At 48.3% G+C, this 22,931-nt stretch overlaps 7 protein-coding genes across 12 annotated transcripts; 5 read left to right on the top strand and 2 right to left on the bottom strand.

Annotated features, from left to right (window-relative positions):
- Nucleotides 1-87: 87 nt before the first annotated feature.
- On the top strand, nucleotides 88-2,634 carry LOC136183581 (putative sugar lactone lactonase YvrE). The gene is made up of 13 exons (XM_065970275.1): nucleotides 88-278; nucleotides 1,129-1,165; nucleotides 1,215-1,285; nucleotides 1,342-1,375; nucleotides 1,436-1,476; nucleotides 1,530-1,548; nucleotides 1,596-1,663; nucleotides 1,714-1,755; nucleotides 1,809-1,879; nucleotides 1,933-2,023; nucleotides 2,072-2,137; nucleotides 2,196-2,317; nucleotides 2,373-2,634. Exons 1-13 carry the CDS (start codon nucleotides 126-128, stop codon nucleotides 2,482-2,484), a joined length of 927 nt encoding a protein of 308 aa, XP_065826347.1. The 5' UTR covers nucleotides 88-125; the 3' UTR covers nucleotides 2,485-2,634.
- On the bottom strand, nucleotides 2,549-6,431 carry LOC136183573 (ATP-dependent RNA helicase DHX8-like). Of its 2 annotated transcripts, XM_065970264.1 has the most exons (3): nucleotides 3,916-6,431; nucleotides 2,755-3,839; nucleotides 2,549-2,690 (listed from the first exon to the last, which is right to left on the bottom strand). In XM_065970264.1, exons 1-2 carry the CDS (start codon nucleotides 6,403-6,405, stop codon nucleotides 2,766-2,768), a joined length of 3,564 nt encoding a protein of 1,187 aa, XP_065826336.1. In that variant the 5' UTR covers nucleotides 6,406-6,431; the 3' UTR covers nucleotides 2,549-2,690; nucleotides 2,755-2,765. The 2 variants fall into 2 exon arrangements, with proteins under 2 accessions (XP_065826336.1, XP_065826335.1); XM_065970263.1 differs by having other exon boundaries at nucleotides 2,670-3,839.
- LOC136183578 (uncharacterized) lies at nucleotides 5,646-8,377 on the top strand. The gene is made up of 3 exons (XM_065970272.1): nucleotides 5,646-7,069; nucleotides 7,126-7,394; nucleotides 7,453-8,377. The coding sequence occupies exons 1-3, from the start codon at nucleotides 6,843-6,845 to the stop codon at nucleotides 8,265-8,267; spliced, it is 1,311 nt and encodes a 436-aa protein (XP_065826344.1). The 5' UTR covers nucleotides 5,646-6,842; the 3' UTR covers nucleotides 8,268-8,377.
- A 169-nt stretch (nucleotides 8,378-8,546) lies between these two features.
- On the top strand, nucleotides 8,547-11,168 carry LOC136183579 (uncharacterized). Its single transcript, XM_065970273.1, has 3 exons — nucleotides 8,547-9,088; nucleotides 9,145-9,413; nucleotides 9,469-11,168. Exons 1-3 carry the CDS (start codon nucleotides 8,862-8,864, stop codon nucleotides 10,281-10,283), a joined length of 1,311 nt encoding a protein of 436 aa, XP_065826345.1. The 5' UTR covers nucleotides 8,547-8,861; the 3' UTR covers nucleotides 10,284-11,168.
- On the bottom strand, nucleotides 10,442-12,095 carry LOC136183582 (Wilms tumor protein homolog). Its single transcript, XM_065970276.1, has 3 exons — nucleotides 11,963-12,095; nucleotides 11,309-11,837; nucleotides 10,442-11,082 (listed from the first exon to the last, which is right to left on the bottom strand). The coding sequence occupies exons 2-3, from the start codon at nucleotides 11,833-11,835 to the stop codon at nucleotides 10,737-10,739; spliced, it is 873 nt and encodes a 290-aa protein (XP_065826348.1). The 5' UTR covers nucleotides 11,836-11,837; nucleotides 11,963-12,095; the 3' UTR covers nucleotides 10,442-10,736.
- A 125-nt stretch (nucleotides 12,096-12,220) lies between these two features.
- LOC136183577 (vacuolar fusion protein CCZ1 homolog) lies at nucleotides 12,221-14,611 on the top strand. Of its 2 annotated transcripts, XM_065970271.1 has the most exons (15): nucleotides 12,221-12,371; nucleotides 12,428-12,525; nucleotides 12,579-12,672; nucleotides 12,723-12,800; nucleotides 12,852-12,899; nucleotides 12,946-13,029; nucleotides 13,088-13,139; nucleotides 13,186-13,309; nucleotides 13,364-13,445; nucleotides 13,506-13,573; nucleotides 13,630-13,741; nucleotides 13,815-13,960; nucleotides 14,015-14,161; nucleotides 14,219-14,346; nucleotides 14,401-14,611. In XM_065970271.1, the coding sequence occupies exons 1-15, from the start codon at nucleotides 12,252-12,254 to the stop codon at nucleotides 14,454-14,456; spliced, it is 1,437 nt and encodes a 478-aa protein (XP_065826343.1). In that variant the 5' UTR covers nucleotides 12,221-12,251; the 3' UTR covers nucleotides 14,457-14,611. The 2 variants fall into 2 exon arrangements, 1 of the variants encoding a protein (XP_065826343.1); XR_010669190.1 differs by lacking the exon at nucleotides 14,401-14,611 and having other exon boundaries at nucleotides 13,792-13,960.
- A 158-nt stretch (nucleotides 14,612-14,769) lies between these two features.
- Nucleotides 14,770-22,928, top strand: LOC136183572 (uncharacterized). Of its 4 annotated transcripts, none has more exons than XM_065970260.1 (31): nucleotides 14,770-14,890; nucleotides 14,982-15,127; nucleotides 15,195-15,407; nucleotides 15,928-16,044; nucleotides 16,103-16,276; nucleotides 16,335-16,568; nucleotides 16,620-16,853; nucleotides 16,908-17,225; nucleotides 17,278-17,388; nucleotides 17,435-17,548; nucleotides 17,604-18,958; nucleotides 19,014-19,070; nucleotides 19,121-19,224; nucleotides 19,282-19,386; nucleotides 19,440-19,549; nucleotides 19,601-19,688; nucleotides 19,740-19,830; nucleotides 19,883-19,974; nucleotides 20,029-20,112; nucleotides 20,164-20,304; nucleotides 20,366-20,471; nucleotides 20,525-20,628; nucleotides 20,684-21,071; nucleotides 21,121-21,422; nucleotides 21,474-21,549; nucleotides 21,598-21,654; nucleotides 21,707-21,805; nucleotides 21,858-22,061; nucleotides 22,116-22,413; nucleotides 22,470-22,707; nucleotides 22,765-22,928. In XM_065970260.1, exons 3-31 carry the CDS (start codon nucleotides 15,329-15,331, stop codon nucleotides 22,781-22,783), a joined length of 5,499 nt encoding a protein of 1,832 aa, XP_065826332.1. In that variant the 5' UTR covers nucleotides 14,770-14,890; nucleotides 14,982-15,127; nucleotides 15,195-15,328; the 3' UTR covers nucleotides 22,784-22,928. The 4 variants fall into 4 exon arrangements, with proteins under 4 accessions (XP_065826332.1, XP_065826331.1, XP_065826333.1 ...); XM_065970259.1 differs by having other exon boundaries at nucleotides 14,785-14,909; XM_065970261.1 differs by lacking the exon at nucleotides 16,103-16,276 and having other exon boundaries at nucleotides 14,785-14,909.
- The last annotated feature ends 3 nt before the right edge of the window (nucleotides 22,929-22,931 follow it).

Raw genomic sequence — 22,931 nt, 5'->3', positions numbered from 1 at the left:
AGAGATTCGCAGGACTAATAATAACTCTCACGTGTGGCATTTGAACCTCCTCCATTGAATACGGGCACGGTAGACTGCTATACAAAGGCCCGTCTAAAAGAAAGCTGCAGCTAGCTGTACTGTACATGTCGTCAGCCAAAGTATCAGTCAGCGTAGTTTCCAAACGGGCACCTTCGGTGCTGGCTGAGGGTCCTCATTGGGACGACGACACGGGGAGACTGCTGTGGGTCGATATAGCCGGTAAAGAGCTGCACATCTTGAGTCCGGATGGGCAAACGGTAAGAAAGCAGAGGACTCTCAGGGGCCTGTCACGAAAAAAAGTGTCCGGGTAAAAAAGTGTCCGGCCGGACACTTTTTTTCAGGAAAAAAATGTCCGGGTCTGAAAAAAAGTGTCCGGAACAGATTGTCATGGAAAAATGTGTCAGGGTAAAATCGTGTCCGGCCGGACCATATTTCCTGTGAAATGTCGTCCGGCCGGACACTATTTGCGACAAACGGCGGACCTCTGACTGACATACAGGCCCGGTAATACCTTCTGCGAGCTCGAAGTAGGCTTCGCGATCCGGCGTTGCCAGTCCAGCGATTTCTGTTCCACCGCTGATGTCCACGCATCGGCGTCGTTTCCTTATATCGCCTGGAGAAGTGTCCGTCCGGACACCTTTTTCCAGAAAAAAACAGTCCGGCCGGACGCTCGGACGGATTTCTCCAGCCCCAAATGCGTCTGACGGCACGGACGACATCATACGAACACCGGCAGGTCCTTAGAAGGCCGGTCGCTTATAATACGCGTAGTAGCCAAGCTTAGAAAAACGGTTATCTGCTACCGGACGTTTTTTTTAGACCCGGTCACTTTTTTCAGGAAAAAGTGTCCGGCCGGACGGTTTTTTCTGGAAAAAGTTGTCCGGCCGGACACTTTTTTACCCGGACACATTTTTCCATGACAGGCCCCCTGCCACTCTAGCTCGGAGGAATGTTAGCTTCCCGTACGTGCTTCTCCCTTGAGTCCACTAGTCCACAAACAATGCGAAACGGAGATTCACAGAGAGGGTCTGGCCTAGAGAAGCTTCGTAGCATAGCATAAGACTTAGAAGCTTACCTAAACGTAATTGTGGCTATTTATTCTATTAGGAATTTTGCCACGAATTTGACAAAACGGTGTCGTCAGGTAAATCCAGAGGAAGTGATTGGGGTTAATAATTACACTGCATTCGAAGTGGTGACGTGTACCAAAGGAGACGACTTGCTATTAACTGTTGGAACATCCATTACCCTGTACAGTGTTGGCGTAAGATGACCCAGTTTCTCTCTCTCTCATCTGCTCAGGCATCAAACGCTCTTTAGACGAAGTCGTCCAAGGAGCTTGCTTCTGTTACCCGTGGGTGAATTAACTTTTCATTTGACACTTTTTTGATTTATTTTTAATTATATATTGAAGATGATCCAGGGCTTCGTTTCAATGACGGAAAATGCGATCCGGTAATACTGTAGTTACTGACCTGTCTTTTAATACTTAATTTTCTATTTTCAAGGAGGGTAGAATGTGGGCAGGTGACAGTTTTACGCTTTTTGCTATCAATATTTTATTTTGCTAAAAGGGACGATGGCTGATCCAAGTATGCTTGGAACTATGCCAAAGGGGAAACAGGAAGGCGCTGGATCATTGGTAAATCTTCGTTATTTCGCACTTCATCAAATAGTGAAAATGAATCATAGTATTGCTTTGAGAAAGGAACAACCTTAACAAAGGAGACGGACGTACGTAAGCTTAGACGTAGGCACATATGCTAGCCTGTGCCCTCGTCCTTCAGATTACCATAGCAAATGGGCTTGCCTGGACAAATGATAAAAGGCACTTTTTTTACGTGGACTCGTCACCACGGTGAGAATTTTTCTTTGAATGGTTCACTTCGCCGTACGTACTTGGGTATTCAGCAAAGTGTACGTCTATGACTATGACGTTGCTACCGGAGGAATCAGCAATCGTCGCGTCGCAATTGACTTCAGCAAGGACCTCTCACTAGGGGTATGTTCTTTGCTAGCATCTCATAACTAAGCTACTACGCTGATTTAGTATCCGGATGGAATTTGCATTGATGCTGATGACAAGCTATGGATTGCTGGATATGAAAGTTTCAAGGCAAGTGGGATTAGTGGAGACAGGTTGCCTAAGCGAATGATAAATGTGATTCTTTTAGCTGACGTACTGGGATCCATTTGCAGCAAAAAAACTGCAAGAAATTCCTCTTCCTGTTGCAAAGGTTTCGTCTTGTTGTTGGGGCGGGCCTGATTATAGAGATCTCTACGTGACCACATCTCAGTAAGAGCGAAGTCCGTGGGTCGTTTGATCGCAGCAATCAGCTTCGTCTTTACAGGCACGAATTGACGGAAGAAGAACGAAAGGAACAGCCGCTTGCCGGATCGGTTTTCTGTGTGAAGAATCTGGGAATGCGAGGCCTTCCATCGGTCAAATTCAACAACTCGTAGACGAGAGATTTTTAAAAGGGACATCTGGTTGCTGACGTCTTTTGCCTTCTTTCGTACTGCCGCATTTTTCTTTTTTAAACGTTTTCTATTTGCCGTCTAAATATCTAAGAGTTCAGCATTGAGAACCTAATCAACACGTTATACTCACAATAGATAGCACCTACTATGTTTGTGTGTTCAAGATCCTCCGTTTATCCTCTTCGTTCCTACAACCAACAAAAAAACAAATGACGCACACGTAAAAGAAGTACAGTCAAAAATAGGTAGTACCGCACAAGAAATCAATACCGCCTCTTCTGCTTGGAGATTCTCCAAGCGTTCGCCTCCTCGTACTTATTATGGAGCGGCTCGAGCCGCTCTTGCCTCTTTCGCTTGCTCAACTTATTCGGATCGGCGAACTTGAAGAAAGCCGGCGCGAACTCGACGAGCCACTTCGGATCGATAGCGACGACCTCGCGCATATACTCCTTCGTCGTCAAAATGAGCTCGTGATAAATGACCCAATCGGGTTGCCGATTGAACAGCGAACTCGACGGATGAATGTAGACCGTCTGATTATCAGTCAGCGACTTGTAGCCCTCCTGAGGATCCTTGCGCGCCGCGTTGCGAAAGAAGCCGCTGCAAATCGCCATCTGAACGCGCGCCGTCGATCGACCGCACGAGACGACGTCCAACTTGTGTCGATCCATGATGCCGAGGAGTTGCTTTCGCACGTCCTGGGCGCGTCGAAGGGTGCGCGCCTGAACGAAATTCTCGTAGCACCAGGCGTTCGAGAACTTGTTGTTCTTCCACGAATTGTAGACGGCGAGCAGCGTGAGATGATCGCCTTCGGGCTGGTGAAATTTCGCCTTGCGCTGATCGGCGATCGTCTGCTTTTCCTTGGGACGATAGAAGACGTTCTGAATGGAGAGCATGGAGACGACGGTGAGAATTTCTTCGCTGCAGCTCAAATGAACCGATTGGATGAGAACTTTCGAGAGAGGAGGCTCGAGAGGAAACTCGGCCATTCGACGACCGAGTCGCGTGAGAAGGCCTTCGTCGTCGAGCGCACTAAGAGAATGGAGCTGTTCGAGAGCCATCACCATGGTTTCCATGGGCGGCGGATCCATGAAATCGAAGGAGAGCAAATCGTTGATGCCCATCGCTTTGAGACTGAGAAGCGTATTGGCTAAGTTCGTTCGCTGGATTTCGGGCACCGCTGATTGGAGCATTTCGTCGCGATAGGCTCGTTCCGTGTAGAGTCGGTAGCACTTTCCGGGACCGGTACGCCCGGCGCGCCCGGCGCGCTGTTTCGCCTGCGCTTGGGATATCGGAGTGATGACCAAGGCGTCGAGACCGCTCTTAGAATTGTAGACCTGGGACGAGAGAGAGAGTGTGTGTGTGTGTGTGAAAATCAATATTAGGCTTATCTCCCCCCTCTAGTCTACATACCTTCTGTTTGACGAAACCGGGATCGACGACGTAGTAGATCCCGTCGATGGTCAACGACGTCTCGGCGATGTTCGTCGCTATGACGACCTTACGACTACCGGGCGGCGCCGGTTCAAAGATACGCGTTTGAACCTCGCTGGGCAACGCACTATAGACGGGCAAGATAATCAACTCGGGCACGTCGGAACCGAGCGACTTGACGCGCTCGTAGAGAATCTCGCACGCCGTATCAATCTCCTCCTGCCCGGTGAGAAAAAGAAGAACGTCGCCGGGCGGTTCGGTGAGATGAATCTGCATAACGGTGATCAGTGACGCGTCGAGATAATCGGTCTCAGGTTCCTTCGTGTAGAGAATCTCGACGGGAAACATGCGCCCGGGTATAGTGAAAATCGGCGCTTCGTAGAAATAGGTCGAAAACTTGACGGCATCCATCGTCGCCGACGTGACGATAAGCTTCATGTCGGGACGACGTTTGACCGTCTGCTTCATCAGACCGAACAGAACGTCGGTGTGTATCGTACGTTCGTGCGCCTCGTCGAGAATGATGATTCCGTACGACGACAAATCGGAATCGATGAGACACTCGCGAAGGAGCATGCCGTCGGTCATGTACTTGATCACCGTATCGGACGTCGTGCAATCCTCGAAACGAATCGTATAGCCGACCTCTTGACCGAGTCGACAGCCAAACTCCTCCGAGACGCGTTTCGCGACGGACATCGCGGCGACGCGACGCGGTTGCGTGCAGCCGATGCGACCGCGCACGACGTAGCCGGACTCGGCGAGATATTGAGTCATCTGAGTCGTTTTGCCGCTACCCGTTTCCCCGATGACGATCAGTATCTGATTATCGGCGATTGCTTGGATGAGCTGTTCACGTAGCTTGTATATCGGAAGACTCCGTCGTTGCTCTTGTATCGACATGTTCGTCTTTTTGCCGTACGACGCTTTATTGCCGCCGAACGACGCCTTCTTCCACTCGGGCATGTCCATCGTCTGCATGCCGACGCCTTTGAAATCGCCGGCCAAGTGCCGTTGACCGCCTTCCGGCATCGGATCGTCGTAGAGCTTCCCGACTCCTTTCGGTATCGTATCCATGTCGGATTCGCGTTGGGCTTGGCGCACTTCGCGTCGTTCTTTCGCCAACGCGCTCTGCGTCATCGCGGCGCGCTGCAACGAACCGTCGGGATTCTTGACGATCTTCACCGGACTCACGTTCACGGTCAAGCGCGTTTGACCGAGAAGAAACGCCGGCTCCTCTTCGACGATCTCGATCTCGATCTCGTCGTCCGAACCCGTTTCCGTCTTCGGCATGACGCCCATTTCTTCGTCAAAGTCCGGATATTCGGATTTGTCGATCGCTCCCGCGGCGATGAGCTGCTTCAACTCCCACTTCTCCGGCGACGTCATGCGTTGCATCGCCTTGCGTTTGCGTCCCATGCCGTCGTCGAGATCCTCGTCGACGACGACTCCGCCTCCGCTCGACGACGGCAGATGCGACGGACGATCCGGATTGCGCGTCATTTCGACGACTTCGCCGCCGCCTCGTCCGAACGCGTCCGAACGAAGACGCGACGTCGCCGCCTCGTTCAAATCCTCGCCCGTACGCTGATCGACTTCTTTCATCGACAACGATATCTTCGTGCCCGTTATCGATAGGACTTTGACTTTGACCCGTTCGCCGCGTCCGACGACGTCGCTCACGTTCGCCACGCGACCTTCGCGACGCAATTGCGATATGTGCACGAGACCGTCGTGATGACGAAGTCGACCGCGCCCACCGACGAGATTTTCCAATTGAACGAAACAGCCGAATTGCATGATGCTCGTCACTTTGCCGTCGTAGATGCATCCGACGCGCGGCGCGTCCGACTCGCGATCGTCGCGACTCCGTCGACGTCGATCGTGATCCCTATCCCTATCGCGACTGCGAGATCGATGACGTCGATGATGATGATGATGACGTCGTTCGGACGAGCGATCGCGACCACGCCCACGCTCGCGACTCGACGATCGACGTCGTCGGCGTCCGCGACGCGACGAGTCGTCGTCGCCGTCGTCTTCCGGGGCTTTTTTTCTTTGTTCTTCTTCTTCTTCTTCTTCTTTGTCGGCGATTAGTGTCGGTAGACTTTCGTTGGGAATCGAGAGGCCGGGAAATGCTTTTCGCTTCGATTCCGCCGCCGACGACGTCGCGTCGCGAGATTTCGACGTTTTGTCGTCGTTTTCTGCGTCGTCGTCGGCGCGAGTCGGCTCGAATGACTTCGGTAGCATGCGACGGATGAGACGAAAGAGATTGCCGGCGAAGAAGTCGGGAAATTCGGCGCCGTTTTCTTCGAGAAGCGATTTGAACGCTTTCTCGGTCCCCCCCTTCTCCGCTAGGGCGATAATGAACTCGGCGAGCGTCTTTTCGGCCATTCCTAAGTGATTTTCGAGCTCCGTGCACACTTTGGAGACGAGAGAGAGCCTCTCGAGCTTCAAAAGTTCATCCATCGCCTTTGCACTTACGTACGGGAGTCCGTCATCCCATGGTATTGATCCAAATTAATTGGATGTCTCCATGGCCTGCTGAACGTAAAGCCATCAGCCCAAGCAGTCATTAGGATTCCGTAACGCGCCGTCCGAGTTCTCTCTCCAATTGAGAGCAGTTGAGGCTTAGGCCAGAGCAAAGGAGACTTCGGTTTGGAGCTGAATACTAGTACCTGCTAGTACCCAGCCTACTGCTGTGGCCGTCTCTGACCGTTTCACCAGGTGAAGATTTACGTGCTTGAAAAACGTACGTTTATCCGAGTCACGAGTTGAAAGCGTCACACAAGTTCGTCACAAGTTCGTCACAAGTGAAAGTTGTCACGAGAATTACACTCCCACTAGTGGCGGGACGTTATATAACTGGAGCAAACCTCTGTACAGCGCAAACAATTCTCCGTGCAATGCTAGCCTCTGTCGTAAGAGCGGTGCTAGCAGTCCTGCTGACGGCAGTCTCGTGGCAAGTCGTCGAGTCGTCTTGCCCGGTGCAAGGCTGCCAGACGAATCACAATTTTGCTATCAATCTCAAAGAGACTGCGACGGCAAAACTTGGGTGGAAATCGTCTCTCTATCGCCCGTCCACTGCTGGATGCGTATCAGTGTCCCATCAAGTCGCTTGTCCGACTCGCAAGTGAATCACAGCAGTACGCCACTCCTAATATGAAACGACAATTCTTTCTTTTCTAGTCGTTTGATTGTTTTCGACGTCGACGGAAATGAACAGTGGAAATCGGCCGCTTCTTACTCCGAAAGTTCTTCGCTGCCTGTCTACACTGCTAACAACGCGGCGTTGTTCTACAGCGGTGGTTTCAACTACTCCAGTCACTTCGTAAACGGAACACTTCGCTTCGCCGTTGAAACTCGCGGCGGAACGGCATTGGGCTCAACAGTTGTCGGCCCCGGGGACGGCGAAAAAGTAGCATTGTCAGAAAACGGCGGTGGCTTTCTTATGATCGGTGAGATGGGGGCAAAATTGCGAGACGTCAGGCTTGATATTCTTCTTCCTACTTGTAGACGAGCGTATGAACGAATTGTTCATTTTTGATGACGGAGACGGATATGTTTATGTGGCTTATAGTCAGCCGGTTGCTGGACGAGGAAACACCGCTTACGTTATAACCTATGCCTTTCCTTACGCGAGCGCTGCTGACAGATGGCCTGGTCATCGCCTTATCGCGGTGGATGTCATGGACGATCCTGGACCAGAATTTAACGCGACTAGGAGGACTGTCCACGAGGTCGGTTTTGAGGGTTACTATCTCAACAATCCATGGGCCGATCCCGCCATTCTTTTTGCCGATGACGTCATATATTTTCGATTTCGTAAGTTCGAGAAAGAATCTCACCGAGACTATTTGTTTGCTGTGAGAGACGTTGGCGAGGGAGGAGGGACGCAGCTGTGGAACGCGAGCTTTCCAACTGGTGCTAATATTCAATACATGGCGTTTTCAGATCACGGACCCAAAGGGCTTATAGTGGCATTTGAGGAAAACGGCGAAACAAGAATTCACGTACTCTCACCATCTACGGGTTTGCTCCAAAGGGTTGTTAGACTCTCTGACTCTGCAATAAGACTTTCTGCGCCTCTGTTCTACGTTCGTCCTCCCAGCGACAGCGAAGAAGGTGCCCTGCTGGTCGCCTTTGAGGCGGAATCACCAGGTGTTGCTTTGATTTCGCTGGAGACGGAAGACAGTGTGTGGAGCGTACCATCGCCCGATGGCTCATCTGTTTTGGGCCAAATGGCTCCAACTGGAGATGACGGAAGTGGAGCGGCTACGTCAATCGTTTGCACTACAAATACTACTCTATTTTCCATCCAGCTTCAGTGACCGTGTTTCAACTGCATGAATGTCCATATTGTTTTGTTTCGTGACTTTCGTTGAGTGTCTCATGTATACATAACATCTCCGTCTCGATCAATGCTACGTTCACTTCTTCTGACTCATTGAATTGAGAGCCGTTTTCACAGTGACTACAATGATACTAGGTTAAACAAAAAAGCAAAGTCGCCGCGGGGCTTGTACGCCGACTTGCGTTGCTGAATCCAGACTGAACTCCAACCAACGCGAGTACGTGGCTGCGCGCGAGAAGCAGAATGTAATTATGATATCTCCTCCATCTCCCCCTCCTCACCCGTTATTAGCATTCCCGGCCGGATGCCCATTGTAAAAAAGCTCGAGAGCTATTCCCATTTGGAGCCTACTCACTTTACACAGTCCTATCTGTGGCCGTCTTTGGCCGTTCACCTGGTGAAGATCTACGTGCTTGAAAAACGTTCATTCTGAGTCACGAGTTGAAAGCGTCACAAGTTCGTCATACAAGAGTCACAAGTGAAAGTTTGTCACGAGAATTACACTCCCACTAGTGGCGGGACGCTATATAACTGGAGCAAACCTCTGTACGCGCAAACAATTCTCCGTGCAATGCTAGCCTCTGTCGTAAGAGCGGTGCTGGCAGTCCTGCTGGCGGCAGTCTCGTGGCAAGTCGTCGAGTCGTCTTGCCCGGTGCAAGGCTGCCAGACGAATCACAATTTTGCTATCAATCTCAAAGAGACTGCGACGGCAAAACTTGGGTGGAAATCGTCTCTCTATCGCCCGTCCACTGCTGGATGTGTATCAGTGTCCCATCAAGTCGCTTGTCCGATTCGCAAGTGAATCACAGCAATACGCCATTCCTAATATGAAACGACATTTCTTTCTTTTCTAGTCGTTTGATCGTTTTCGATGTCGACGGAAATGAACAGTGGAAATCGGCCGCTTCCTACTCCGAAAGTTCTTCGCTGCCTGTCTACACTGCTAACAACGCGGCGTTGTTCTACAGCGGTGGTTTCAACTACTCCAGTCACTTCGTAAACGGAACACTTCGCTTCGCCGTTGAAACTCGCGGCGGAACGGCATTGGGCTCAACAGTTGTCGGCTCCGGGAACGGCGAAAAAGTAGCATTGTCAGAAAACGGCGGTGGCTTTCTTATGATCGGTGAGATGGGGGCAAAATGGCGAGACGTCAGACTTGATATTCTTCCTACTTGTAGACGAGCGTATGAACGAATTGTTCATTTTTGATGACGGAGACGGATATGTTTATGTGGCTTATAGTCAGCCGGTTGCTGGACGAGGAAATACAGCTTACGTTATAACCTATGCCTTTCCTTACGCGAGCGCTGCTGACAGATGGCCTGGTCATCGCCTTATCGCGGTGGATGTCATGGTCAATCCTGGACCAGAATTTAACGCGACTAGGAGGACTGTCCACGAGGTCAGTTTTGAGGGTTACGATTTGAATAATCCATGGGCCGATCCCGCCATTCTTTTTGCCGATGACGTCATATATTTTCGATTTCGTAAGTTCGAGAAAGAATCTCACCGAGACTATTTGTTTGCTGTGAGAGACGTTGGCGAGGGAGGAGGAACGCAGCTGTGGAACGCGAGCTTTCCAACTGGTGCTAGTATTCAATACATGGCATTTTCGGATCACGGACACAAGGGGCTTATTGTGGCATTTGAGGAAGACAACGAAACAAGAATTCACGTACTATCACCATCTACGGGTTCGCTCCAAAGGGTTGTTAGACTCTCTGACTCCGCAATAAGACTTTCTGCGCCTCTGTTCTACGTTCGTCCTCCCAGTGATAGCGGAGACGGCGCCCTGCTGGTCGCCTTTGAGGCGGAATCACCAGGTGTTGCTTTGATTTCGCTGGAGACGGGAGACAGTGTGTGGAGCCTACCATCGCCCGATGGCTCATCTGTTTTAGGCCAAATGGCTCCAACTGGAAATGACGGAAGTGGAGCGGCTACGTCAATCGTTTGCGCTACAAATACTACTCTATTTTCCATCCTGCTTCAGTGACCGCGTTTCAACCGCATGAAAATGATATCCATATTGTTTTGTTTCATGATTGTCGTACACTGTCTCATGTTTACATAATACAGTATCTCCGTCTCAATTGATGTCTTCTAATCCTACAAGGTCTGCAATGCAGCAAATGAACAGAAGTACATAGTGGGTGATGATGGCGGTGTACTTTATTTCACTGCCTTCCGCTCAGGGAAAGACATGATATTATAGAACTGAAATATACGTACTGAACGATACTTACCAAATAATTTTTTCTGCGTGTCAATCACAAACAACGTGCCCATGCAAAGCAAGCGAGTCCAAAAAGAATTAAGTTAAGCGCGCAAGAAACGAGGAGGAGGAGGAGGAGGAGGAAGATATACTCTAAAAGTGCCAGCGTGGAAGAAGAAGCGACTGTAAACAGCAACGCTTTCTGCAGAGATGAGGAAAAAAGGAGCGAGAAGATCAACTCGAAGACGGATCACGCGACACGAAAATAGGCGACTTGACGACGGGCACGACGTGCGTTCCTTGGCGATCGCGAATTTCCTGCGCGGGTTTCGCCGTCGGAAGAGGCGCCATCGTCGTCGTCGGCGCGACGACGGCGACGTCTTCCTCGTCGCGTTGCTTTCGTCGTTCGTGCATTTTCATGTGCCGATGGAGTTCGTCGGATCGCGTGAATCGACGATTGCAGTCGGACATCGGACAGACGTACGGTTTTTCGCCCGTGTGCGTGCGCCGATGCGACGACAGGTGATCCGAACGCGAAAAGGCGCGACTGCAGTGTTCGCACACGTGCGGTTTGATGCCGCTGCAATGCAAGAGAGGGGGGATTCGGTGACGGGTTCCTCGAAAGGGGCCCTTTTTTGAAAAAAAGCGCACGGATACGTTGCGAAACGGAACAAGAGGGCGTTTTCTGTCTTGTTTTGACTTCGCTTGGACGGAGCAGGAAGCGAAACGGGGGCCCCCACCCTCGTAACACGCCCTCGCGAAACGGGAACCACACCCCTTCTCGAAAAATCGCCCCCCCTTCGTACTTGTGCTTTCTCTTATGACGCGTCAATTCGTCGCTGCGCGTGAATCGTCGACCGCAGTCGGGATGATCGCAGGCGAACGGCTTCTCGCCCGTGTGAGTGCGATAGTGCGCCTCCACGTGCGACGATTTGCTGTACATTTTACCGCAAGACGGATAGGAGCACTGGTACTGTCTCACGCCCTGCTTGATATACGACGGCGAACCGGTCGACCCGCGAAGGGGTCCCCCCGTCGATGGAACGACGTGTTCGGCTTCCGATTCGCTTGGACTGTTTCCTTCTTCGGTCGTTCGATGGTGATTCGTTGTTGTCGCGTTCGTCGCTTCCCGCGTGACGTCGTTCGCTTTCGCGCTCATCGTTCGTCGTTCGAATGCGCTCGTTCGTTGGAACGCAACCGGAAGTCGAACGTTCAAAAGATCGGTTGCGTTTCGATGATCCTGCTGTTGTTGATTGATTCCGAGTTGGCGTAGTATGCTCGCTGCTTCCAGGTGTTGAGCGTCTCTCTCCGTCTTCAGGGTCGCCGCTGTCATACCTGCGCGAAAGGAGAAAGAGGGGGGTGTTCACTCCTTGTGGGGGCCGGGCAGGGACAGCGCGCGAGAGAGAGCGGCCACACGACGGCGCAGCTCTCTTCGTTTGCTTCGAACGTAGGTAACGTACCGTTTAGGCTGGGGAGCAACGCATAATACCGTTCGTTGCCCCGCGCGCTTTGGAAACTGACGTGACGATGACTTCACCGCGTGCGCGCCCAGCGACGCAATACGCCCACGCGCCAACGCCCACAATTGAAATCAAAAATCAAAACAAGGACAAATTTTTAATTAATTGGGGATTATCGTGTATAGTCGAGTCAATTCCAAAATACTTCAAGTTGTAGTAGGCGGCCCTTGAGCCGTTCTTTGGGCCTGCCTCTTGAGAGTTTAAGCTTTTAGCGCGCTTCAGATTCAATATGGCGGCCAAACCGCCTTCTCTAACGCTTTCTCTGCCTGCAAGAACAAGTTCGAGGCGCTATCCGACGCTTTTGAACTTTTTCATTTACAACTCGACGTTTGGTCCAAGAGAGGGGCAGGTGAGAGCTTGCACGAGTCCATTTCACTGCCGTCCGATCTCATCCACGACCCGCAGGAACACGAGAAGATCTTGTTCTATATGCCCGACGACGTTTCGTTAGACACGAAAATCCGCAACGTAGGACTCAGCGAGGCAATGGTCAAATTTACCGAGTACCATGATCTCCCCTCGGTGTGTGAGGATTCTGTGCAAAGCGCCTTTGCAGAACGTTTTCACCCGATCGGCCGTGTGATTCGGTGCACACACAGAGGAAGCGGCAGCTCTTTTTTCAACCGGAGCCGGACTACTGGATGATCATGGTAGGAGAAGAAGGGCCAAAAAAAAAAACCCAATGTACTGTATGCGCTAGACCGTTTCGTTGCCTGCATTCGAAAGAAGAACTAAAGATGATAAGACAGTGGTCGAATATAGGGAAGATGACGTGCAAGTAATACCTTCCTCTATTGCTGGAGTAGAAGTGTGATTTTGACCTTTTTAGGATTCTGTTTACAGCGCTGTATTGAAACTCTCCTACAAGATGTTTAGAGTGAGACGCGTGTCCTTTCTCTTCTGACGTCCAATTTTCTTTTTAGCTCTTCCACAGCACGTTTGCTGCCATCGTTTCCTCCGACGGAAAAGTCGGACTTGTGAAACGACTTCATAGTTTCTTTGCTAAGGTAGAGGGTTTCATAGTTTTGGATTTTCGGCTTATGGTGTTCTTTTCTCATTTTGCAGTATATTCCCGCATTGAAATGGAATCATCTGGACCTCTTGGACGTTTACGCAGGTTGGATATTTAGATTCTTTTTTTATTCTGACGCATGGATGCTTAGGAATTTCGTTTTTGCCGTTGGACAAGCACACTTTTCTTCGAATACAGTCCTTTGTCAATCAGACGGAACAAACGTTTGCTCAGATCAAATACACGGCATTTTTGCACACAGATCAAATTGTTTGGTATATACACCGAGACTCGGAAATAGCCGATTGCATATAGTTCTTTTCTTCCAGGAGTGGTTTAGAGCAAGAAGACATGCGCGTCGTTTATAAATATCTGACAACGAGTTTACTACCAAGTCAACTCGACTCCGAAGTAATTCCGCAAAAGGGGTTTGTTTTTTAATTAATTAGGCAACCTTTCTCTGTTTCTTAGACGGGCATGCCTCTTCCAGGAACAGGAAGATCGCCACCTGCCAGAGATCAATCAGCACATCCTGGATGGTAGCTTAATTAATTTTTGGCAGCGACTGTTTACACCAATGACGATTTGACTAAAGGTTTCTGACTGGTCCAAAGGACTTGAAAGATCCCACGAAACCAATCAAAACACCAAAGATCTATGTCAATTGTGACAGTGCTATGGAGGAACTCCATCTCGTTGTCTATCATGTAGGTGCAAAAAACTTGTACATTGATCTTTACGTGACTCTTAGATTTAGATTATTGATATTTTGTTTTTTAGGCTCTCGGTACCACGGTGTGCTTTATGGTTTCCGCTGACGTGGCTGTCACGCACGACTTCTACAAGGCGCTCGACAGTTTCGTGGGACCCCAATTGGGAACGCTCTCGCGAACCGTGCAAGAGCAGGTTAATAAACGAGTGCCGAGGTGCTGAGAATGCGTAGGAGATCGTATGTCGAGCGTCGAACTGATTCTTTCTAGCACGTCGGAGCCTCAGTACAAATTTATCTACTTCAATCATATGAATTTGGCTCAGAAATCGACGATCCACACGAAGAAGCCTCCGCACGTGACAATTCAAGGCGAAATCATGAAATTGCTGTGCGATATTGACGCTGACTTTGCAAAGTTGTTTACTAATTTTGAAATGTCTAATATTTTACGCGTGGTTTTTTTTCTTGTTAGAGCCGGCGAAGACGGCGAAACGATTATGAAGACGACTGGCGATTGTTGGGTAGTGGGAAAGAGATCCGATCAGCGAGAGTTCTTCGTCGTTTTGCCTCAGAAAAATGCAAATTTGATTGAGATCAACGGTAAGAAGAAGAAAAAAGCACGCGGTCATCTGTCTAATTTTATATGCGAAACAGAGGAAGTAAAGAGAATGTGTACACTCAACTTCAATAACATCTTCTTTCTTGACTGAGGTAGCGAGACAAATGACTGATATTAGTAGGGGCAATTTACCTTGGTATTTTGGGTTTTGTACTTTGGAGCTGTAAGGCTCTTCCACGGATGCACGAAATAAGGCTCCATTGATCCCACAAGCTGATCGATACGAAGCCATTGTTTTGAGTCAAATCGTTGCCTCCACCACTGCATGACATTCTTCTATCTCATCCCATGCAGAACGAGAGCCCCTGCCGTCCGAGCCGGTGATTCTCATTATACTCGCAACAGCACTTGACATTCGTTCTTCTGTGCCTTTTTTAGAGTCGTGACGCCCTTGCTTCATTCATTATTTCCTCTCGTATGACTGGTAAATGGCGGCGGCCGGCAGATCACGTGCGTCTATGACCCTCCACATAAAATGTCGCCTCCACAATTACAGCGCGCCTTTCAAAGAAAGTCTACGGTCCTGTTAGTGCGCGACTGCACGGTAGTGCATGCATCCTGTTGCAGGATGCATGCACTGCAAGTTTTCCCGACCTTTGTTCATTTCTCTGTTTAGGGCTTCGGAAATGGAGTAGCATAAACCGGCAGAAGGATCTGACTCCTTCTGTATGCTTCGTTGAAAATCGCAGTCTGCCGCGGCTTATACTGTCTGCAGTTTGAAGCCGAGAGTGAATATTCATTCTTTCGCATGTCTTCACTTGCGTAAGATAAGGCTACCTTATCTGGTACGGGTTCTCTCAATTTGATTTACTCTTTGTCTTATGCGCAGGTCATTGCGTGCTTGGCACCACATCCGCGAAACAAGCCAGCTCTTTTCTTTGTGCTGAAAGTCTAAAAAACCGTCTCTAACCACCTGGAATCGGTGCACCAGACGCTGTTTTGGGGAATTTCGTTGAATAGGCGATGATGATGTTGCATGACAATGTGCTGCTGGTCCTGTATTCTCTGCTCTGCGGATCCCTGCTTGCAGTTGACGGCCAAGGCAAGTCGCATGCGCGCGTCTACTTGTAATGTAACGCAGTATTTTTTTCATCGCTCAATTCCGTGTCATGTCATATGTCGCGCCTTCTAGCTTTCCGACAGGCGACTTGCCTTTGCATTTTAAAATGTATATCTCAGTTGACTCTGCTAAGAGTTACAGTTGGATGGTCTAAACAAACGCTCCCCGTTTGGTGCTCCAAAAAGGGAGCGCATTCCTGAGGGGATCCTCCCGATTTATAATAGCTTCCTGTAATTGTTAATGGGCCAGTACCCTATATCTATAAATAGTATGTTCGGCGTGCGTACAGTACTTTCTCATCCTCCCTCCTTTGTTTACTCAATCGTTAACTTAAATAAAACGTATCGCGGCTGCATGGTGTAACGCTTCAATTTCGTTGTGCCAAAGCTGCTGTTACCGGTAATCGAGAAAAGACTCATCCAGTGATGTTAATTGATTGATAAAGCAGCATGCGGCACACTAAGGCATCGCTGAAGCTTTATTGAATTGATTTTTTACCCAGAAAACGCAACTGAGGCAATGACTTCAGGACCGACTACTGTAGGACCAACTACTCCAGAACCGTGTAAAAAGTGCAAACCACCACCTTTCTCTTTGTCTCCACCACCAATGCCAAATCGTAAAAGAATTTTAATTATCTTCAGTAATAAGTTAAACAGAATTCTTCTATTTTATAGTGCCAATTGAGTTTACAACAGCTCCTCCGTCGGCGGGACCAACCTCGTTTGAACCAACTCCTGCTACTCCGACTACTCAAGAAGCAACGACTCCTGGTCCTACTACGCCGGAACCATGCAACACGTGCAGCCCACCACCACCTTTCTCTTTGTCCCCTCCACCAATGCCAAATCGTAAAGAATATAAATTATCTTCAGTTATAAGCTAAAGCAGAATTCATCAATTTTATAGTGCCAGCTGAGTTTACAACAGCTCCTCCATCGACGGAGTCAACCACGCTTGAACCAACCACGCTTGAACCAACCACGCTTGAACCAACCACGCTTGAACCAACCACGCTTGAACCAACGTCTGCCACTCCGACGACTCAGGAAGCAACGACTCCTGGTCCTACTACTCCGGAGCCATGCAATATGTGCAGACCACCACCACCTTTCTCTTTGTCTCCACCACCAATGCCAAATCGTAAAGAATATAAAATATTTTCATTAATAACAAAGTTTATATATTTTATAGTGCCAGCTGAGTTTACAACAGCTCCTCCATCGACGGAGCCAACCACACTTGTGCCAACCACGCTTGAACCAACCACGCTTGAACCAACCACGCTTGAACCAACCACGCTTGAACCAACGTCTGCCACTCCGACGACTCAGGAAGCAACGACTCCTGGTCCTACTACTCCGGAGCCATGCAATATGTGCAGACCACCACCACCTTTCTCTTTGTCCCCTCCACCAATGCCAAATCGTAAAGAATATGAAATATTTTCATTAATAATAACAAAGTTTATATATTTTATAGTGCCAGCTGAGTTTACAACAGCTCCTCCATCGACGGAGCCAACCACGCTTGAGTCAACCACGCTTGAGCCAACCACGCTTGAGCCAACCACACTTGAACCAACCACGCTTGAGCCAACCACGCTTGAACCAACCACGCTTGAACCAACCACGCTTGAACCAACCACGCTTGAACCAACGTCTGCCGTTCCGACGACTCAGGAAGCAACGACTCTCGGTCCTACTACTTTGGAACCAACACCCCCTTTTCCTACTACTCCGGAGCCATGCAAAATGTGCAGACCACCACCGTTTTCTTTGTCTCCTCCACCAATGCCAAGTATACATATAGAAACTTTTCAGTAACGTCCTTGTCTAATTGGTAATTGCAGACATCAACGAATGTTTGTCAATGCCGTGCCAAAATGGAAGGTGTGAAGATCTTGTTAATGATTTCAACTGTGAGTGCTTTGCTGGCTATACAGGAACTTTTTGTGAAACCGGTGAGAACAGACATTTGATTATAGTTTTTTAATAATTGAATTGCAGATATTAATGAATGTGATTCAAATCCGTGTCAGAATGGCGGGACATGTATTGACGATATCAATAGTTTCACTTGCGACTGTCCACCAGAATTCAGCGGTTCGCGATGTCATATAGGTAAAAGACCAAACTGATTCTTTTTTTCCCTTTCTTTGATAAACCATTCTTTCAGCCGAAGCTCGCTGTTCGTCGCGCATTGAAAACTGTACTGATTTCATTGAGTGCGCAAAAGGCGTCTTTCCATGCGACTCGCCCAACTATCTCGATACGTTCTTATCGCCCGCATGTCCTCCTAGAGGAGATAACAATTTCACAGCGTGGTTCACCGACGTCTTGATCTGTCTTGCGAACTTGACGAGCAACACTATTGCCGACGTTTACGGTGTCGATCGCACGGTTACGCCGTTTGCCGAAGAATGCCGTCTCGTCGACCATCGTCTGTTCAATGGCCTTGGAGACTGTGTACGAAGCGACGATCTTTGTAACGTGATTTTTTCAACGTCAGATGCGCTCTTTCTACGAGGCGTTTTGGAGGAATCGTCAACGTATCGTGATGTCAATTTTGACATAATGCTGGACGTCGTGCGATCGTGTCCGGCTAACTCGCCAAACGTTGCTGAACTTAGATCTGTTTTGGAAGAAAGAGGCTTTGTGTTATGTGGACGGATTGATCCTGCACAGAACTTGGAATCGCCCTCCATTACTAATCTGCTAACATCTGTATTTGAAGAGTTGATTGGTGGAACCGGTTCGTCTTTGCGACTAAGCGATAATGCATTGTCGGAGTGCGAAAATCGGCGCAGGAACGGCGGCAATCGGTTCCGTCGATCAGTCAACGAAACGTCAGGTGTTTTTGGGCTCATCAGCAATGGCACCAATGCTACGAGTCCGGTCGATATTTGCCAAGCATTAAATAACAGTCAGAGTGACAGTAATGTCACAGTTGATTGTCCAGTGTGCGGCGATGGCATTCTTCAAATCGAGTCTGAAGAATGCGACGATGGAGGTACCGACAATGGAGATGGCTGCTCGGCCGCTTGTGAACTCGAGGATGGATTCGGGTGCCAAGTTCCAGTGGGAGGACGAACCGTTTGTCGCAACCGAACGTGCGGCGATGGAATACGAGTTCCCGGTGAAGATTGCGATTCCGGTTCGAGCGGCTTTGGCTGCGATTCGATCAGCTGCACTATACTAGACGGATATGCGTGTCCAGTCAACGACGAATTCAACAGGCCAAGTCAGTGCTTCAATTGCGGAAATGGAGTTCTTGAGTTCTTTGAAGAATGCGACACGCTGAATGGGACGGGAAAGGATGGAGACGGATGCAACGATACGTGTGGCGTTGTTGACTTCTTTACGTGTACGGGCGCGCTGGGAGACGAAAGCGAATGCGAACACGTTGCCGTCGATTTTGACGTCGCCGATAAGACGACGCTGAATCGAACAGTTCTGTCTCGTGAGCCGACTTCGACGGTTCTGCTGGCGCCAAGACGAGAGAATCTGGACGCTTCTGCGTTTGGAAATGAGGTTCTTTGCTTTAGGAAAATTAATTTAGATCAGACTAATTGACTTTCTATCTAAGGACTGGAGAGAAATAGTCGTTGAATTGATTAATCCCGCGAACGCTCTGAAAGAGAGAGTGCGTTCTTGTTCCCTACTTCTTACTTTTTTAACAGTTTTTCTGCGCAGGTGACTTTTACTCCAGATGAAGCAGTTCTTGCGGGAAAACTTAGTGTTGAAGAAAGAAATAACATCATTGTCTCTACGTCGCAATTTACTACTCCATCTGGCGGGTACGTTACATCGCAAAAGATTTTTTGAGTGATTAGCATAACATTCTTAAAATTCAGTGAAGGAATAAAAGTTATACGAGACGCGACTCCAAACAATTTGACGCACGTTCTTCTTACTATTAGCTACTTCAACTCTGAAACAGATCCAGATTTTGATCCAAGGTATCTTATACGTAGTTGGCATGCGTAATCGTGCTAAGTCGTGTTTTTTTTAGAACTCTCCTTGTCACAGTCATTGATTCAAATGGCTTTTCAACTCCTGTCATAGGCGTGACGGTGCAGTACGTTGGTAGGAATGACGATGAACCTGTCTTAACAATAGGAAGTAAAGTTTCGCTGCTGCAAGAGAAAATTCTAACTGTGTTTTATTTTGCAGCGCCTGTTACACGGTACGAGGAAGGCCGTCAAACTTCTATTGACGTCACGAGCAATTCGCTTACTCTAACGGACCCAGATCATCAAATGTGACGTTTTTAATGTTGTTCCTAATGTGCGGCTGATCCCATGCTTTACAGCCATCTCATTCAATCGGCTACGGCAAGAATTTTGTCGAGGGGAAGTGGGACTTTGGCAATCAGAGATTACAATGAAGTCGTCAAGTCAGAAGTACGTGTTTGAACACTGTTGAGTTTACTGCAAATTTACTACATTTTACAAGGTTAGAATAGCTGGAAAAGAAATTGCTCTCACTGGAAACGCATCAACTGAAATTTTTCAAGCTCTTCTTAACAATATCACCTACACGAATTTGTAGTGCAATGCATGATTAGATTAATATTTAATTTTTGAAGTACTTATTCCTAGGGAGCCTGAATTTGAAGGATTGGACGACGTCATTATCGAGTTAAGCGTATTTGACGGAAAGTTCAGGACAACCGCATCTGTTCTGTACGTTCTCAACAACAATGGATATTTTTAGTCCTATAGCGATCTCTTTAGCGTCCGGCTAATTGATTTTAACGTTGCTCCGGTTATAACATTGAACCAAGATGAATTGTTTTACACAGAAGGGCATCCGCCAAGTTTTCTTCCAGGTGATATTGTCAACATAACGGATGCCAATGACGTGAACATGACAGGGTAATCGTTCTTTAGAAAGAGTTACGTTTTAATTAATTAAACGATACGTTTTTTTACAAAGAGCGACGGTTAGTCTGGTGAATGGCTACGACGGCGACACATTGGTTTTGAATTCGTCCTTTGCAGCGGCATTTGGCATAAACGTTGAAAGCGACAATCAGATTCTGGTAAGCCTGAAGTGCGTATATGTACAAAAAAATTGTTCTAATGTTTCTTGCAGAGATTGTCTGGAAGCGCTGAAATCAAATATTACCAAATGGTTTTGTCGTCTTTCGGTTTCATCAACAATCTCAGCCCTCCAGTCAATCTTACATCAGACACAAGGTTAATTAACACCATAGAATGTTACCCACGCTTTCAAAAATGTTTGTTCTCAAAGAATGGCTTATGTGGTTGTGAACGATGGCCAAAACAGCAGCGCTCCAGCCATACTTCGCATCTTGGTCACTCCTGTCAGTGACGGCCCAATTCTACGATTTTCCCCGTCCAGTCAGCCTCCTCAATTCGCTTCACTAGCAGATAGATCTCATTTGATTATCTACACCGAGAACGGGCCACCTGTGAACATCTTCCCAATGTCTACCGTTCTAATAGACGTGGACAGTTTCTTTGCTGGCAATGCGACGCTTTCATTCAGCACGTCGCGTGCTGGAGACGTCATAGTCGTTGATGAAAGCGTTGCCAGTCAACACGATGTGGTCGTTGCTGGATCGGGCACTAACAGTGTTCATCTGAGCGGCATCGCCTCTTTGGCGGTTTACCTTCAGGTACAAATTAGGGTTTTCTCGTTTTTGTCTCGACTTTACTTGTTACTAGATATTGCGTTCGGCGACGTATGACAACACAGTCTCTGAACCAGCGAGAGTCGCGTCTCAGATCACGGTTACTGTTTGGGACAAAGAGGGAGCAGCAAGCTTGCCAGTGTTTGTGAACATCTCCACCGTCTTTGTCAACGATGGTCCACAATTGGACTTGGGCGTCGGAATAGGAAATGACGATCGCATAAGATTTAGAGAAAATCAGAACGTTGGCCAGCACGTCGTGAGTCGACCACACGACGTCACTATTGACGATTTGATTGAAGGGAACAGCATTTCCAAAATGACAGTAGAATTGACGTAAGAAACGGCAATTAGCAAAGTCTATATGAATATCATTTATTTTTGCAGAGCAAAATATCCTCACAAGCTTGATGCCGATGAGTACATCTTCCTACGAAAATCAACAGCATGTCCCGGCCTGATGGTGTGCAAAAAGAATCCAAAATTGTAATTTACGATGTGTTTTTATTAGTATGAACCCGATCAATCAGGTAAACTGCTCACGTTTACCGGTATAGATAATGGCCAGGTTTGTATACTAGCGGGGGAACAAATGCATACAAACGTGCGATGTTTTGTAGCTGTATGCATGCGTGGTTGGAGCTCTATTTTACGCGTCTTCAGCTGACGAGCCAACAATTTTTATCAACGACGTTTCTCTAGTGAAAATTGGTCGCAAGGTGCCGATTACTCTAGAAAAGTGTCGCACACGACTAACTCGCAACTTTATAGATTGTTTTCACAGTTTTTGATGACGGGCAACCACCAGCAAACAGCAGTGCCACTTCGCATGTGGACATCGTCACTGTCAACGACAATTCACCGCAGTTTCTGTTCCAAGGTGGAATGGAGTGTGTTTCTGAAAGGAGCAGCCGCCGTCGTGTTCGTGATGTGGAGAAACAGAAAGAGCCACGCGCAGAGAAGCGCACGGAGTTTGTATGTATTGAATCGAAATGTACTAGAATAATAATTTTTTCTATATTTCTCTAGATGGTTCGAGTGACGTCGGTTCAAGTCGAAGAAGCACAGAGCGATAGCCTCCGTCCAGGAACAGCGGTCATTGTCAAATTCTCGCACAACACAAATACGCCGCCAGTTTTAAGTCGATCTCAGTTGATGAAACTAATAAGCTTCTCACCAGAACACTTGAACGATGCTCGTACTATTGGATTGTGGGATGATAATCGCACTTTGGCAATCGTTTTTCTAACTGGAGCCTTCTATCCTGGCAGCGTGGCTCCAGTTAGAACAAAGGACATCGAACTCACGTTCCTGGCAAAAGATCACGGTAGAATCGTTGGGAATAATTAATTATCTGCGTGTTCTTATGAATGTTGTACGTAGTCAATCCTTGCGACTCGAATCAGTCACGAGACGACGGCGTTTTTCACTCTTCTGGCGTTCCATGCCGTGTCACTGGCACGTATGGCGTGACGTATGAAAAGCCTACAATGCCAAGAAAGAAAGCCGTCGTTGTCGACGAGGAGACTATTCTCGTCGACTGGGTTGTCCTAGCTATGGCAACGCTGGTCATTTTTACCACCGCTGTCGCAGCAGCAGTGATTGGTTGGCGTCGCAGAAGGTACAATGAATGTCTATGTAACTCGAATATTTCTTTCACACATTTTCGTTAATTCAGAGTCCGTCGTCTCTACTGAGGAAAACCAATGGCTGAATTAACGCTTGCATGGTTATTCGCTGTTTTTGTTGTGTTGTTGCGCTGATTAGAAATTTGAGTTTTAGGTCATTATTTGTCTGAGCTGATGGGTGTTTTGCGCAATATATCTATCATGGTCTTCTGTGGAA

This window comes from Oscarella lobularis, chromosome 2 (genome assembly GCF_947507565.1).
Source record: "Oscarella lobularis chromosome 2, ooOscLobu1.1, whole genome shotgun sequence".
In the NCBI taxonomy this organism is placed as follows: domain Eukaryota; kingdom Metazoa; phylum Porifera; class Homoscleromorpha; order Homosclerophorida; family Oscarellidae; genus Oscarella; species Oscarella lobularis.
This window is presented reverse-complemented; position numbering and strand designations above follow the sequence as displayed.

Bases quoted from the DNA above. Each gene is read 5' to 3' on its own strand.
- LOC136183577 (XM_065970271.1), top strand. From the start codon at position 12,252: ATGGCGGCCAAACCGCCTTCTCTAACGCTTTCTCTGCCTGCAAGAACA. The intron at 12,801-12,851 runs GTAATACCTTCC...TGACCTTTTTAG, and splicing joins ATAGGGAAGATGACGTGCAA to GATTCTGTTTACAGCGCTGT. The intron at 13,446-13,505 runs GTAATTCCGCAA...TCTGTTTCTTAG, and splicing joins CAAGTCAACTCGACTCCGAA to ACGGGCATGCCTCTTCCAGG.
- LOC136183582 (XM_065970276.1), bottom strand. From the start codon at position 11,835: ATGACAGCGGCGACCCTGAAGACGGAGAGAGACGCTCAACACCTGGAA. The intron at 11,083-11,308 runs GTACGAAGGGGG...CTTGCATTGCAG, and splicing joins CGTCATAAGAGAAAGCACAA to CGGCATCAAACCGCACGTGT.
- LOC136183572 (XM_065970260.1), top strand. From the start codon at position 15,329: ATGATGATGTTGCATGACAATGTGCTGCTGGTCCTGTATTCTCTGCTC. The intron at 19,550-19,600 runs GTAAAGTTTCGC...TTTATTTTGCAG, and splicing joins ACCTGTCTTAACAATAGGAA to CGCCTGTTACACGGTACGAG. The intron at 19,831-19,882 runs GTACGTGTTTGA...ACATTTTACAAG, and splicing joins ATGAAGTCGTCAAGTCAGAA to GTTAGAATAGCTGGAAAAGA.
- LOC136183581 (XM_065970275.1), top strand. From the start codon at position 126: ATGTCGTCAGCCAAAGTATCAGTCAGCGTAGTTTCCAAACGGGCACCT. The intron at 1,756-1,808 runs GTACGTAAGCTT...CTCGTCCTTCAG, and splicing joins CCTTAACAAAGGAGACGGAC to ATTACCATAGCAAATGGGCT. The intron at 2,318-2,372 runs GTAAGAGCGAAG...TCGTCTTTACAG, and splicing joins CTCTACGTGACCACATCTCA to GCACGAATTGACGGAAGAAG.
- LOC136183578 (XM_065970272.1), top strand. From the start codon at position 6,843: ATGCTAGCCTCTGTCGTAAGAGCGGTGCTAGCAGTCCTGCTGACGGCA. The intron at 7,070-7,125 runs GTGAATCACAGC...TTTCTTTTCTAG, and splicing joins GTCGCTTGTCCGACTCGCAA to TCGTTTGATTGTTTTCGACG. The intron at 7,395-7,452 runs GTGAGATGGGGG...TCCTACTTGTAG, and splicing joins CGGTGGCTTTCTTATGATCG to ACGAGCGTATGAACGAATTG.
- LOC136183573 (XM_065970264.1), bottom strand. From the start codon at position 6,405: ATGGATGAACTTTTGAAGCTCGAGAGGCTCTCTCTCGTCTCCAAAGTG. The intron at 3,840-3,915 runs GTATGTAGACTA...CTCTCGTCCCAG, and splicing joins CCGGTTTCGTCAAACAGAAG to GTCTACAATTCTAAGAGCGG.
- LOC136183579 (XM_065970273.1), top strand. From the start codon at position 8,862: ATGCTAGCCTCTGTCGTAAGAGCGGTGCTGGCAGTCCTGCTGGCGGCA. The intron at 9,089-9,144 runs GTGAATCACAGC...TTTCTTTTCTAG, and splicing joins GTCGCTTGTCCGATTCGCAA to TCGTTTGATCGTTTTCGATG. The intron at 9,414-9,468 runs GTGAGATGGGGG...TCCTACTTGTAG, and splicing joins CGGTGGCTTTCTTATGATCG to ACGAGCGTATGAACGAATTG.